At 45.4% G+C, this 15,061-nt stretch overlaps 1 protein-coding gene across 3 annotated transcripts in view; it reads left to right on the top strand.

Moving 5' to 3' along the window:
• ttyh2 (tweety family member 2) overlaps positions 1-15,061 on the top strand; it is a 122,975-nt gene that overhangs the window by 64,108 nt on the left and 43,806 nt on the right. For all 3 annotated transcript variants that reach the window (XM_021576244.3, XM_021576242.3, XM_090212860.1), the window contains exon 3: positions 3,479-3,590. In XM_021576244.3, coding sequence (XP_021431919.2) covers positions 3,479-3,590 — 112 coding nt within the window. The remainder of the gene's footprint in view (positions 1-3,478; positions 3,591-15,061) is intronic.

The following is a 15,061-nucleotide window of genomic DNA, read 5'->3' as shown; positions in this document are numbered from 1 at the left end:
AGTTCTTAACTTGTTTCATTGTTTTTGAAAATATTTTTGGGGCCAAAAGTATTATTATGTTATTGATTGATTGACTATGACTTTTCAGATTACCCAGTAGTGCTATCTGCAGGTTTAGCTCCAGGTAAATATTGCAATTTTTCAGCCATTCCTGGACCTGTGACCAAAAACAAGCTACATATGGACAGTACCAAAACAAATTATCTAATGATTCTATCTCTTCGCAGCTAAATCTGCAGAGCTGGGAAGGTTGTATCCCCCATAAAAAATAACATTCTATTGGTTGCAAGAATTTTGTATAATAAGTTTGAATCCGGCGTCGTTTTGCATATCAGTTCATAAACCATTTCTCAACGCAATGGGAGACAGAGGAAGCTTCTCCTTAGAGTCACATAATGTGTCCCAAATGGCAACCTATTCTCTATGTCGTGCACTACGTACACTGAGTGTACAAAACATTAGGAACACATTCCTAATATTGAGTTGCACCCCCTTTTGCCCTTAAAACAGCCTCAATTCGTCGGGGAATGTCTGGGATTTTTTTTCGAGATATTGGCCGATATTGACTCCAATGCTTCCCACAGTTGTGTCAAGTTGACTGGTAGTGGATCTCTACTCCGAATTGCTCGTTCCATACATTTGCAGATGGATACACTGCTGCCACGAAGGGATGCACCTGATTGGCAATGATGTTCAGATATCCTGTGGCATTCAAAGTTGCTCCATTTTATCAAGGGGCCCAATGTGTGCAATGAAAATACACCCACACCATCACCAGCCTACAATGTTGCCATGTGGCATGATGGATCCATGTACTCATGTGGCTTTCTCCATACCCTAGTCCTGCCATCAGTGTGAAACGGCAGGAACTGGGATTCATCAGACCAGGCAATGTTTTTCCAATTCTCTAGTGTCCAGTGTTTTCGTTCCTTAGCCCACTGCAACCGCAGTTTCTAGTATTTTGCTGAAAGAAGTGGAACTCTGTAAGTTTGTTGGCTGCCACACCCCATTCGTATCAAGGTACGTCGAGTTGTGTATTCTTTTATGGGTCTTTGGGTACCAATGTTGTACTGGACTGTCAGTTGACTAACTGTAGCCCGTCTGTTGCTCTCCATAATTCGTGTCAGCTTCCTTTGTCCTTTTTCATCAGTTACCCGTTTTCGCCCACTGGCCTCCTGTTGACTAGATGTCCTTTGGGTGGTTGACCATTCTTGATACACACAGGAAACTGTTGAGTTTGAAATACCCAGCAGCGTTGCAGTTCTTGACACACTCAAACCAGTGAGCCTGGCACCTACTACCATACCCCGTTCAAAGGCACTTAAATATTTTGTCTTGCCCATTCACCCTCTGAATGGCAATACCGACACAATCCATGTCTCGATTGTCTCAAGTCTTAAAAATCCTTCTTTAACCTGTCTCCTCCCCTTCATCTACACTGATTGAAGTGGACTTAACAAGTGACATCAATAAGGGATCATAGCTTTCACCTGGATTCACCTGGTCAGTCTATGTCATGGAATGAGCAGGTATTCCTAATGTTTGTACGCTCAGTGTATATAGGGCCCCATTTGGGACACGTCCAGTGATAGACACTGTTATGAATGTGGAGGTTTCCCTCAGAGCCTATACTAAGTTATGCCCACTGGGACTGACCTGTGGTCCTCATCTGGCATCACTTTACTGGACCAGACATAACAGGAGGAAGTGGGTGTTTTAATATACTGCAAGGGTAGGCTGTATAAAGTGTGAGGTTCCAATACTCAAGAGATACTGAGAGAGGATTATCTCCACAGTAGTTGTGCTAATGTGGTAGAGTGGGAAGGGGAGGGATAGGCACAGTAGTGTGAAGATAAAGTATTAGTAGAGATACTATGATAGGGGGACCACTGCTTGTGTTACTGAGAGTACTGAGTACTGTCAGAGTACTGTCACAAAATAAATAAAAATACAATTTGATTTGATTCTGATGTCCATAACACACAAACTCAAAGAGGGGATGAGAAACAGGACATTTTTCGGAGAGAACTGAATTTCAGCCTACTGCTAAAATATGTGTATATGCTTGCCTGTGTGCATGTTAGTAATGCTTAGTAATCTAAGGTTGCCTGGAGTAATACAGAACCATTTATTATGATAGTGCATAGTTCTGTTTTTCTGTATGACAGTGGACTACAGGAAAATTCTCAGTGACTGGATGAATGTTGTGTGACTGTCCAGTTGTTTTTCTGTCTATGTTCAGCACGTTCCTATTATTACTGACCAGGGAAGAGATGGAGACCCGCACACTGTTGAAATAGAGGAATAAGGGCCTCCCGGGTGGCGCAGTGGTCTAGGGCACTGCATTGCAGTGCTAGCTGTGCCACCAGAGACTCTGGGTTTGCGCCCAGGCTCTGTCGCAGCCGGCCGCGACCGGGAGGTCTGTGGGGCGATGCACAATTGGCCTAGCGTCATCCGGGTTAGGGAGGGTTTGGCCGGTAGGGATATCCTTGTCTCATCGCGCACCAGCGACTCCTGTGGCGGGCCGGGCGCAGTGCACGCTAACCAGGTCGCCAGGTGCACGGTGTTTCCTCTGACACATTGGTGCGGCTGGCTTCCGGGTTGGATGCGCGCTGTGTTAAAGAAGCAGTGCGGCTTGGTTGGGTTGTGTTTCGGAGGACGCATGGCTTTCGACCTTCGTCTTTCTCGAGCCCGTGCGGGAGTTTTAGCGATGAGACAAGATAGTAACTACTAACAATTGGATACCACGAAATTGGGGAGAAAAGGGGGTAATTTGATTTTTTTTAAGAAATAGAGGAATAAATCCAGGGAAGCAACATTAACCTCAGCCTCCATAACAGTGTCTGCGATCCCAAATGGCACCCAATCCCTTGCATAGTGCACTACATTTGACCAGAATCCTATGGGCCCTGGTGAAAAGTATCTCACTACATAGGGAATAGGGTGTCATTTGGGACACAACCAATATGACTCACGTGAATCTCTTAACTGTGCTTTGTGTTTCTTAATTTGCTGTGAGGTTTTATGTCTTTGTCACATTTTAGTTAATGTGCACTTATCTATTTGATCTACTAAACATTTTAGACTGAATAAACCGAAGAATGGTGGTTCGCACACAAACCTTTTCACAATCATCAACCAAACTAACATACAGTATTCTTCTAGCTTGCACGATACCCTCAAGGTGGGGATGTGCAACGAAGCTCAAGCTTTCATGTTGCCATTTTAGGGGTTGTAGTCATGACAGCGCACCATAACTTTTGACAACTCTCACCCTGGGAGCTGCAAAAGGCAATGACGGAATAGTATATAACAGTTTATAATTGTGGCAAAACAACCTCCTTTAAACGAAGATCAATTATTTATTGGATCAGTCGTTGGTACTAAGTACTGTATGTTGTATATGTTGTCTTATACTGATTAATTTATCAGAAACGCTAACCTGCATCTTCCTTCCTGTCTCTCTCGCTCTGTGCAGTGCTGCGGTGGGAGTGGGTTTCTATGGCAACAGCGAGACCAACGACGGGGTTTACCAGCTGACATACTCCTTGTACAATGCCAATCACACCCTGGGAGGGGTCGACAATCTGGTGGGTAGCACTACAGACTCAATACATAACCTCTAAGTTTGCTGTACATTATCACTTCGCTACATTACCACTACATTACCATACGCTACATAACCACACAGTTGACGACTCTCTGTACAACACCAATCACAAGCTGGGAGCCGTCGACAGCCTGGTGGGTACAGTAGAATGACTACTCCTCCGAACCCCCCCAATTATACTGCTGACAATTGCTCACTATTCTCTACCCACCCACCCCAATCCTACTCCCTATGCCGCGGGGACAGACTCCCCATGAACAAAGAACCATCCTCCTCCTCTGTCCTCCTTGGTGTGACCCCTACTTTACACTGTGAGGCCCTTCCTGGTTATTTATATCTGTCTCATTTTTTCAATTTGTGCTAAGAAGCGCTGATGATGACACGTAAAGAGGCACCCAAATCCAGCTTTATACGTAAATTTCACACGTTCTGGGGCGTTTTATCACTCAGATAATAAGGCTCAGAACTCTACAGGAAGTTTTGTCAGTGGGATTTCAGTTCTATTTTCTCTCAGTGCTAAAAAGGAGCAAGCTATGTTTGATCCCAGCCATTTATAGGCAGAAATGCACAGAAATGTTGTGATGTATAGACCTTAATGGTTGAACATAGGAATCAGATTTCTTTAATTCTGAATTTGATTAAATATGGTCCAATTTAAAATGCCATCAGCAGATGCCATTATCCAAAGACACTTGTAGTTAACACTTATAGCACTATATACTGTATATTCAGTGTAGCCTAAATGGCCTATGCAGGAATCAAACCCTGCTTCAACCAAGAATAGATTGAGCCATGGGAATCACCAAGTCTCTGATCAATATGTCACACTCCCCTGGTGACTGGGATGATTATACAGCCTCTCTGGTTAATTATGACATCACCATTACGTCACCCACTATCCTCCTTCCTTATCACCTCCCTCAGCAATATAGTAGGAAGTGGATCATCGTGAGAGCGAGAGTGAGAAGGACTCCAGATGACTTCTATGAACGCTGTCAGAGCATGGATTAACTCCCCATCTGTGTTAAAGGAGTAAATTAATGTTTCCGTAGCTGGCTGTCTCTCTCATGGCTGTGACTCACACTGCTGAGCCCGAAAACACACATAGCCGGTTTACCGGGCACAGATTAAGCTTGTCCAAGACTAAGATGCCCTTTTAATGGAGATTCTCAACTGAGCTTGGCCGGGAAACTGGCCCACAGCGTATAGAACCAATTAGCCTGATTCCTATCTGAGCTGTTAGTCCTGGTCTTCCAGTGGTACAAAGGCTTTACTGTGTCTTATAGACAGACTCCACAGTTTCCCTTCACAATCAGACTCCAAACACACACACTCACACACAAACACACACACTCCACAGTCTCCCTTCACATAATCAGCCGTGAACCCAGGAAGCAAAGACCTTTGAAGAGGACCAATGGCCGGGCGTCCTGATAGGCTGCCTCAGTGTTCAAGTCTCCTTTCTGACAACAATGGCTGCTTTGGCTTTTGCCCCCGCCACTCAGATGCCTCCTCCTCCCCCTCTCCACACACTCTTCAGAAGTCGTTTCACATCCAAAGAGCAGATCTCTGACTAGGAGGGGATGGAAATGAAACACTTAACAGTCACCGTCAATGGAAGTTGGCTGCTTTTTAACTTCACAGTCGCCATCAATTTTCCCAGCTTTGGTTGAGTTAGTTAATTAGTTCTGGACCATATGGTTGTGTAGATTTCTATCAGCCCCCCCACACAGAAAACCCCGACTGGGAATCTGAATGAACAATCAGACACACAGTTAGAAGACATTCTTTTCTGAAGAAGAAGCCAGAAAAAAAGTCTGCTGCTGATAGCGTAATGGGAATTACGGGAATTTGGAATGCTTGGTCTATTGTGTAATCTTTAAGTGATATCCCATATGAACTAGGAACTCTGCAGACATTCTATAAATAAATTGTTATATTCTTTGCTGAGGCTTGGAGGAAAGAGATGGTGAATGAAGAGAGAAGTTTTGACAGCCAACTGTCAGAACTCTAGCCTGGTCCCAGATCTGTTTGTGTTGTCTTGCCAACTCCTGCCAATGACCATACAAGTTGGCAAGACAGCACAAACAGATGTCAGACCAGGCTATCAGTGTTGCTTGTATTAGTCAGTCAGAGAGCAAGGTTACATCTCGCTGTGGTTGGGACCTGGCCATTGACATAACTGTAAATATATTTCCCTCAACCAAACACGCTCTCATCGTAATAGGCTTTGTCTGGAAACAATAGACATTAAAGATTAGTTATTTTACACTGTATGTGACTAAAGAAGTATTTACGTAAGCAACCAAGTTCAAAGAATCTTGGAGAGAGAATGTTTGAAAATTGTTGAGGGGAAGGAAGCAGGGTTATGTATGGCATTGAGTTGACAAGCCTGCCTGGTTGGAGGTCTCTGAGTCCCAAATGGCACCCTAACCCCTGCATAGTAGAAACATGCTACCATGCATCCCACTGCTGGCTTGCTTCTGAAGCTAAGCAGGGTTGGTCCTGGTTGGTTCCTAGATGGGAGACCAGATGCTGCTGGAAGTGGTGTTGGAGGGCCAGTAGGAGGTACTCTTTCCTCAGGTCAAAAAAATAAATAATAATATCCCAATGCCCCATGGCAGTGATTGGGGGACATTGCCCTGTGTAGGGTGCTGTCTTTCAGATGGGATGTTAAATGAGTGTCCTGACTCTCTGTGGTCACTAAAGATACCATGGCACTTATTGTAGAAGTAGGGGTGGTTGTCCTGGCTAAATTCCTAATCTGGCCCTCATACCATCATGGTCATCTAATCATCCCCAGTTTACAATTGGCTCATTCATCCCCCCTCCTCTCCCCTGTAACTATTCCCCAGGTTGTTGCTGTAAATTAGAATGTGTTCTCAGTCAACTTTCCTGGTAAAATAGTGCAAACATAATACTGCACCATAGCACTCTGGTCAAAAGTAGTGCACTCTGTAGGGAATAGGGTGCCATTTTGGATGCATACAGACTCTGTGTGTAATGGCTGGTGACTGACTGAGAGTTGGACCTGGGCCTGGGTCTGGATCTGAGCCTATAGACTCCTAGGTTTTATTCCTGTCCCAGATCAGGGATTTCAGAAGGGCATCCCTCAGGTCATTAACCTACTGGCTGTTGCAGCCTTGGCATCCTTACACATACTGTGCTGCAGCTAGAACAGGAACATGAAGGTCAGCATGACTTTGTCACAGGATGGTGTCAACATACAGACAAAGGTTTTAGAACAACTACTCATTCAAGGGTTTTTCTTTATTTTTATTATTGTCTACATTGTAGAATAATAGTGAAGACATTAAAAAGTGCATATGGATTCATGCAGTAACCAAAAAAGTGTTAAAACAAATCAAAATATATTTTATATTTGAGATTCTTCAAATAGCCACCCTTTGCCTTGATGACAGCTTTGCACACTCTTGGCATTCTCTCAACCAGCTTCACCTGGAATGCTTTTCCAACAGTCTTGAAGGAGTTCCCACATATGCTAAGCACTTGTTGGATACTTTTCCTTCACTCTGCGGTCTGAATCATCTCAAACCATCTCAATTGGGTTGAGGTCAGGGGATTGTGGATGCCAGGACATCTGATGCAGCACTCCATCACTCTCCTTCTTGGTAAAATACCGATTACACAGCCTGGAGGTGTGTTGGGTCATTGTTCTGTTGAAAAACAAATGATAGTCCCACTAATCCCAAACCAGATGGGATGGCGTATCGCTGCAGAATGCTGTGGTAGCCATGCCGGTTAAGTGTGGCTAGAATTCTAAATAAATTACAGATAGTGTCACCAGCAAAGCACTCCCACACCATAACACCTCCTCCTCCATGCTTTACGGTGGGAAATTCACATACGGAGATCATCCGTTCACCCACAACGCATCTCACAAAGACAGGCAGTTGGAACCAAAAATCTCCAATTTGGACTCCAGACCAAAGGACACATTTTCACTGGTCTAATGTCCATTGCTCATATTTCTTGGCATAAGCAAGTCTCTTCTTCTTATTGGTGTACTTTAGTAGTGGTTTCTTTGCAGAAATTCGACCATGGTTAATCAAACGCTGTCACGCCCTGACCATAGTTTACTTTGTATTTTCTATGTTTTGATTGGTCAGGGTGTGATCTGAGTGGGCATTCTATGTTTCATGTCTTGTTTGTCTATTTCTATGTTCAGCCTGATATGGTTCTCAGTCAGAGGCAGGTGTTCGTCATTGTCTCTGATTGGGAACCATATTTAGGTAGCCTGGGTTTCACTGTGTGTTTGTGGGTGATTGTTCCTGTCCTTAGTGTTAGTTTGCACCAGTTTAGGCTGTTTCGGTTTTCATTACGTTTATTATTTTGCACTGTTTGTATTTAGATTCGTGTTGCTATAGTCACAATAAACATGGATCGTAATCTACACGCCGCATTTTGGTCCGACTCTCCTTCTCATAAAGAAAACCGTTACAGAATCACCCACCACAAAAGGACCAAGCAGCGTGTCAACAGGCAGGAGCAGCGCGAGGAGACGCGCAATAAGGATTTCTGGACATGGGAGGAAATCCTCGACGGGAGAGGACCCTGGGCTAAACCAGGGGAGTGTAGCCGCCCAAAGAGGCAACAGGAGCAGCCCAAAGAGGAGGTATGGACATGGGAGGACGAATTAGAAGGAAGAGGCTCAGCCAGGAGAATATCGCCGCCCCAAAGAAGAACTGGAGGCGGCGAAAGCGGAGAGGCGCAGATATGAGGAGGCAGCACGACGTAGCGGATGGAAGCCTGAGAGGCAGCCCCAAAAATTTCTTGGGGGGGGGCTAACAGGGAGTATGGCTACGCCAGGTAGGAGACCTGGGCAGACTCCCTGTGCTTACCGGGGGGCTAGAGAGACCGGACAGGCACCGTGTTATGCAGTGGTGCGCACGGTGTCTCCAGTGCGGGTGCATAGCCCGGTGCCGTATATTCCAGCTCCGCGTGTCGGCCGGGCTAGATTGAGCGTCGAGCCTAATGCCATGAAGCCGGCTCTACGCAGCTGGTCCCCAGTGCGTCTCCTTGGGCCGGCTTACATGGCACCAGCCTTGCGCTCGGTGTCTCCGGTTCGCCTGCATAGCCCAGTGCGGGCTATTCCACCTCGCTGCACTGGCAGGGCGACCGTGAGCATTCAACCAGGTAAGGTTGGGCAGGCTCGGTGCTCAAGAGCTCCAGTGCACCTGCACGGTCCGGTTTTTCCAGTACCACCTCCACACCCCAGCCCTCCGGTAGCAGCTCCCCGCACCAGGCTTCCTGTGCGTGTCCTCGGCCCAGTACCACCAGTGCCAGCACCACGCATCAGGCCTACAGTGCGCCTCGCCTGTCCAGCGCTGCCAGAGCCTCCCTCCTCTTCAGCGCTGTCGGAGTCTCCCGCCTGTTTAGCGCTGTCAGAGCTTTCCGCCTCTACAGCGCTGCCGGAGTCTCCCGCCTGTTCGGAACTGCCAGTTTGCAAGGAGCTGCCAGTTTGCAAGGAGCTGCCAGTTTGCAAGGAGCTGCCAGTCTGTAAGGAGCTGTCAGTCTGTATGGAGCTGCCAGTCTGTATGGAGCTGCCAGTCTGCATGGAGCTGCCAGTCTGCAAGGAGCTGCCAGTCTGCAAGGAGCTGCCAGTCTGCAAGGAGCCGCCAGAGCTGCCTTTCTGCAGGATGCCGCCAAAGCTGCCAGTCTGCAAGGAGCCGCCAGAGCTGCCAGTCTGCAAGGAGCCGCCAGAGCTGCCAGTCTGCAAGGAGCCGCCAGAGCTGCCAGTCAGCATGGAGCAGCCAGGGCCGCCAGTCAGCATGGAGCAGCCAGGGCCGCCAGTCAGCATGGAGCAGCCAGGGCCGCCAGTCAGCATGGAGCAGCCAGGGCCGCCAGTCAGCATGGAGCAGTCAGTCAGCATGGAGCAGCCGGAGAAGCCAGTCAGCATGGAGCAGCCAGAGCAGCCAGTCAGCATGGAGCAGCCAGAGCTGCCAGTCAGCATGGAGCAGCCAGTCAGCATGGAGCAGCCAGAGCTGCCAGTCAGCATGGAGCAGCCAGTCAGCACGGAGCAGCCAGAGCTGTCAGTCAACCAGACTCTTCCAGATCTGCCAGTCGACCAGACTCTTCCAGATCTGCCAGTCGACCAGACTCTTCCAGATCTGCCAGTCGACCAGACTCTTCCAGATCTGCCAGTCGACCAGACTCTTCCAGATCTGCCAGTCGACCAGACTCTTCCAGATCTGCCAGTCGACCAGACTCTTCCAGATCTGCCAGTCGACCAGACTCTTCCAGATCTGCCAGTCGACCAGACTCTCCCAGATCCGCCAGTCGACCAGACTCTCCCAGATCCGCCAGTCGACCAGACTCTCCCAGATCCGCCAGTCGACCAGATTCTCCCAGATCCGCCAGTCGACCAGATTCTTCCAGATCTGCTAGTCGACCAGGATCTGCTGAAACCGCCAGCCAGCCAGGTTCTGGTAGTTTCTACTACCTGCCTGGGCTTCCTCTCAGTGCTGAGCTTCTTCTCAGTGCTGAGCTTCCTCTCAGTGCTGAGCTACCCATCTGTCCCGAGTTACCTCTGTCCCGAGCTGTCCCTCTGTCCCATGTTATCATTGTGGTGGGTAACCTATTTAGGGACGTTTAGGAGGGGGATTAAAACTGTCATGGAGTGGGGTCCACGTCCAGCGCCAGAGCCGCCACCGCGGACAGATGCCCACCCAGACCCTCCCCTATAGGTTCAGGTTTTGCGGCCGTAGTCCGCACCTTGGGGGGGGGGTACTGTCACGCCCTGACCATAGTTTACTTTGTATTTTCTATGTTTTGATTGGTCAGGGTGTGATCTGAGTGGGCATTCTATGTTTCATGTCTTGTTTGTCTATTTCTATGTTCAGCCTGATATGGTTCTCAGTCAGAGGCAGGTGTTCGTCATTGTCTCTGATTGGGAACCATATTTAGGTAGCCTGGGTTTCACTGTGTGTTTGTGGGTGATTGTTCCTGTCCTTAGTGTTAGTTTGCACCAGTTTAGGCTGTTTCGGTTTTCATTACGTTTATTATTTTGCACTGTTTGTATTTAGATTCGTGTTGCTATAGTCACAATAAACATGGATCGTAATCTACACGCCGTATTTTGGTCCGACTCTCCTTCTCATAAAGAAAACCGTTACAAACGCATTAAGAAGGAAAGAAATTCCACAAATTAACTTTTAAGAAGGCACACCTGTTAATTGAAATGCGTTCCAGGTGACTACCTCATGAAGCTGGTTGAGAGAATGCCAAAATTGTGCAAAGTTGTCATCAAGGCAAAGGGTGGCAACTTTGAGAATTCATTTGTTTAACACTTTTTTGGTTATTACATGATTCCAAAAAATAAAGAAAAACCCTTGAATGACCCTTGAAGGTGTTCTAAAACTTTTGACAGGTAGTGTACACAGTCACCCTATTTCTAGCTCCAGGCCAACTTTGCGGTATTTAACCAGCCACGTGCTGCCGATGCAGGCCACCGCCACTCGCTAGGGTTGTGAGCTCTTGTTCTCAGGGGCCGAGATAAGTAAGACATTTAAGCGTGTTAACCCTCACAGGGCTGCCGGCCCATACTGCATTCCTAGCCGCGTCCTCAGAGCAAGTGTAGACCAGCTGGCTGCAATGTTTATGGAGATATTCAATCTCGCCCTATCCCAGTGTGTTATCCCCACTTGCTTCAAGATCTCAACCATTGTTCCTGTACCGAAGAAAGCAAAGGTAACTGAACTAAATGACTATCTCCCCATAGCACTCACTGCTGCCATCTTGAAGTGCTTTGAGAGGCTAGGTAAGGATCATTATCACCTCCACCTTACCTGATACCCTAGACTCACTACAATTTGCATACCACCCCAACAGATCTACGGATGACGCAATCACCAGACAGTCTACAGGGAGGATGGCCCTGGCGGAGTGGTGCCAAGAAAATAACCTATCCCTCAACTTCAACAAAACAAAGGAGCTGATCGTGGACTTCAGGAGACAGCAGAGAGAGCACATCCACATCGACAGGGCCACAGTGAAGAAGGTGATAAGCTTCGAGTTCCTCGGCATCAGCGCCTCTTCAACCTCAGGAGGCTGAAGAAATTTGCTTTGTCCCTAAGACCCTCACAAATTTCTACAGTTGACCATTAAGAGCATCCAGTTGGGCTGCGTTGCCTGTTATGACAATTGCACTGTCTGCAATTGTGGTCAGTCCAAAGCATCACAGGGGGCACACAGCTTGCCCTCCAGGACATCTACAGCACCCAGTGTCACAGGAAGGCCAAGAAGATCAAGGACCTCAGCCACCTGAGCCACGGCCTGTTCACCATGCTACCATCTAGAAGGCTGAGACAGTACAGTTGCACCAGGCCATCAGACTGTTAAATAGTCACCATTAGCCAGCCTCCTCCCAGTACCCTGCCTTGAACTTAGTCACTGTTACTAGCCGGCTACCACCATGGACTCTACACTGCAAGTTAGAGACTGCTACTCTATGTACAGTGCATTCGGAAAGTATTCAGACCCCTTGACGTTTTCCACATTTTGTTATGTTACAGCCTTGTTCTAAAATGTATTAAATAAAAAGTTGTCTTCATCAATCTACACACAATACTACATAATGACAAAGCAAAAACAGTTTTTTTTTAAAATGTTTGCTAATTTATATATATATATATATATATATATATATATATATATATATATATATAAACTGAAATACCGTAAGTATTCAGACGCTTTGCTATGAGACTCAAAATTGAGCTCAGGTTAATCCTGTTTCCATTGATCATCCTTGATGTAACGATTCTCGTCCTCCTCTTCTGAGGAGGAGTTGTAAGAAGGACCAATGCGTAGCGTGGTAAGTGTTCATTATATTTATTTATAACTCAGAACACTAAATAATAAAACAACAAAGAGAACGAAATGAAACCGAAACAGTCCTGTACATACATAAAACACAGAACAGAAAATAAACACCCTCCAAACACAGGTAGAAAAAGGCTACCTAAGTATGATTCTCAATCAGAGACAACTAACGACACCTGCCTCTGATTGAGAACCATACTAGGCCAAACTCAAAACCCAACATAGAAAAACTAACATAGACAACCCACCCAACTCACGCCCTGACCATACTAAAACAAAGACATAATAAAAGAACTAAGGTCAGAACGTGACACTTGAGATGTGTCTTCAACTTGATTGGAGTCCACCTGTGGTAAGTTAAATCGATTGTACATGATTTGGAAAGGCACACACCTGTCTATATAAGGTCCCACATATGACAGTGCATGTCAGAGCAAAAATCAAGCCATGAGGTCAAAGGAATTGTCCGTAGAGCTCCGAGACAGGATTGTGTTGAGGCACAGCTCTGGGGAAGGATACCAAAACAATTCTGCAGCATTTAATAGTCATGGTACCATTTGAAAGAAAACACTTTGAAGTTTGTGGAAATGTGAATTGAATGTAGGAGAATTTAACTTAATAGATCTGGTAGATGAAAATACAAAGAAAAAAACAACCAGTCTTTTTCTACCACCATCTTCGAAATGCAAGAGAAATGTCACAGAGCCATCACTCTGTTTGCAATTCCGATAGTGTCCACAAGATGTCAGCAGTGTATGTGCAACGTTTCAGATGGATAACTTGATGTATGAGTGAACTACAAGACTTTTACTGTGAAGTCCCCAGGTACAGTTGGGCAAATCGTGAAGGAGACATTCACATTCATTTTACATTTTTCTGCAAGAATATCATCAAATCTGGATACTTGGACTTTGATTTAGCTTTCCAAGTATTACTAGCCATATTATAAATTCAACATTTGCAAAACAAACAGTTTTCATAACTTCATAACTCTGAATATCATTATATATTTTTTCCAAAATGAAAAGGCATGCTGTCGTACAAGGTTACTAGCTACATTTTACAACATATACATGGTTCATTGGCTATCTAGCTAACTTTGTTTGACCCCGATTGGTGCTTATTTGACAAAGATAGTCGTTCAAGTGATGGCCGCCCGTGTCATCGGTGTGCCATGAAGGCGTCGCTCTCTGACCAAATATGATGTCCAATAGGATATTCTACACCCTTAATGATAAAGTAAAAGCTTGTTACCTTCTACGATCTCTGCGTAATACATACGAATGTGATTTGACTCATTGAAACAACGTTTAGGGTGAGATTTCCACAGATTCCTTTCTTTGCAAATAGAACGAGTGGAAATACAAAATTGATCGTGCATGCTATATGGACCTTTTTAGGATATGAAAAAGGATTTTATCTAACAAAACAACACTTCATGTTATCTCTGGGACCCTTTGGATGATAAATCAGAGCAAGATTTCAGAATGTAAGTACACATTTCACCTTCAGAGATGAATTTCTCAAACCTATCGAAATGAAAAAAGTGTTTTGTTGTTAGGAGCTCTCCTCAAACAATAGCATGGCATTTTTTTTCGCAGTAGTAGCTAGTGTAAATTGGATAGTGCATTTATATTAACAAGAATTTAATATTTCAGCCGATATAAGACACTTATATATGTACCGACATTTGTTGTTTCTCTAAAATCTGCGATCTTGATATAATGTGCTGCATAATTTACAACTGTCCGGTTGACGGAACACAGATTCTTAAGAAGTTTAAATGGAAGAAGTTTGGATCGACCAAGACTCTTCCTAGAGCTGGCCGCCCTGCCAAACTGAGCAATCGGGGGAGAAGGGCCTTGGTCAGGGAGGTAACCAAGAACCCGATGGTCGCTCTGACAGAGCTTCAAACTTCTTCTGTGGAGATGGGAGAACCTTCCAGAAGGACAACCATCTCTGCAGCACCCCACCAATCAGGCCTTTTTGGTTGTGGCCAGACGGAAGCCACTTCTCAGTAAAAAGCACATGACAGCCCGCTTGGAGTTTGCCAAAAGGCACCTAAAGGACTCAGACCATGAAAAACAAGAATCTCTGGTCTGATGAAACAATGATTTAGCTCTTTGGCCTGAATGCCAAGCATCACCCCTGGAGGAAACTTGGCACCATCCCTATGGTGGATCTGAATACTTTCCGATTTCACTGTACATATAGTCATTGAACACTGGTCACTTTAATAATGTTTACAGACCGTTTTACCGACTTCGTATGTATATACTGTACTCTAGTCAAGGCTCATCCTATATAACTGCTGCTGTACACATCTTTTCTTTTAATGTACTGTCCATACTGTCTATACACCATCACGTGTGTGTGTATATATATATATATATATATATATATATATATATATATATATATATATATATATATATATTCCGTTCTCTGACATTGCTTGCTCTCATTTTTTTAATTTTGGGATTTGTTTTGTATTGTTAGGTATTACTGCACTGTTGTAGCTAGAAACATAAGCATTTCACTGCACCTGTAATAACATTGGCAAAATATGTGTACGAGACCAATAAAATGTTAGTTGATTAAAATTGA

The sequence above is a fragment of the Oncorhynchus mykiss genome, chromosome 20 (assembly GCF_057628025.1).
Source record: "Oncorhynchus mykiss isolate SJ-2025 chromosome 20, ASM5762802v1, whole genome shotgun sequence".
NCBI lineage: Eukaryota > Metazoa > Chordata > Actinopteri > Salmoniformes > Salmonidae > Oncorhynchus > Oncorhynchus mykiss.
Note: the sequence above shows the minus strand (reverse complement) of the source record. Positions and strands in the feature narration are given on the sequence as shown.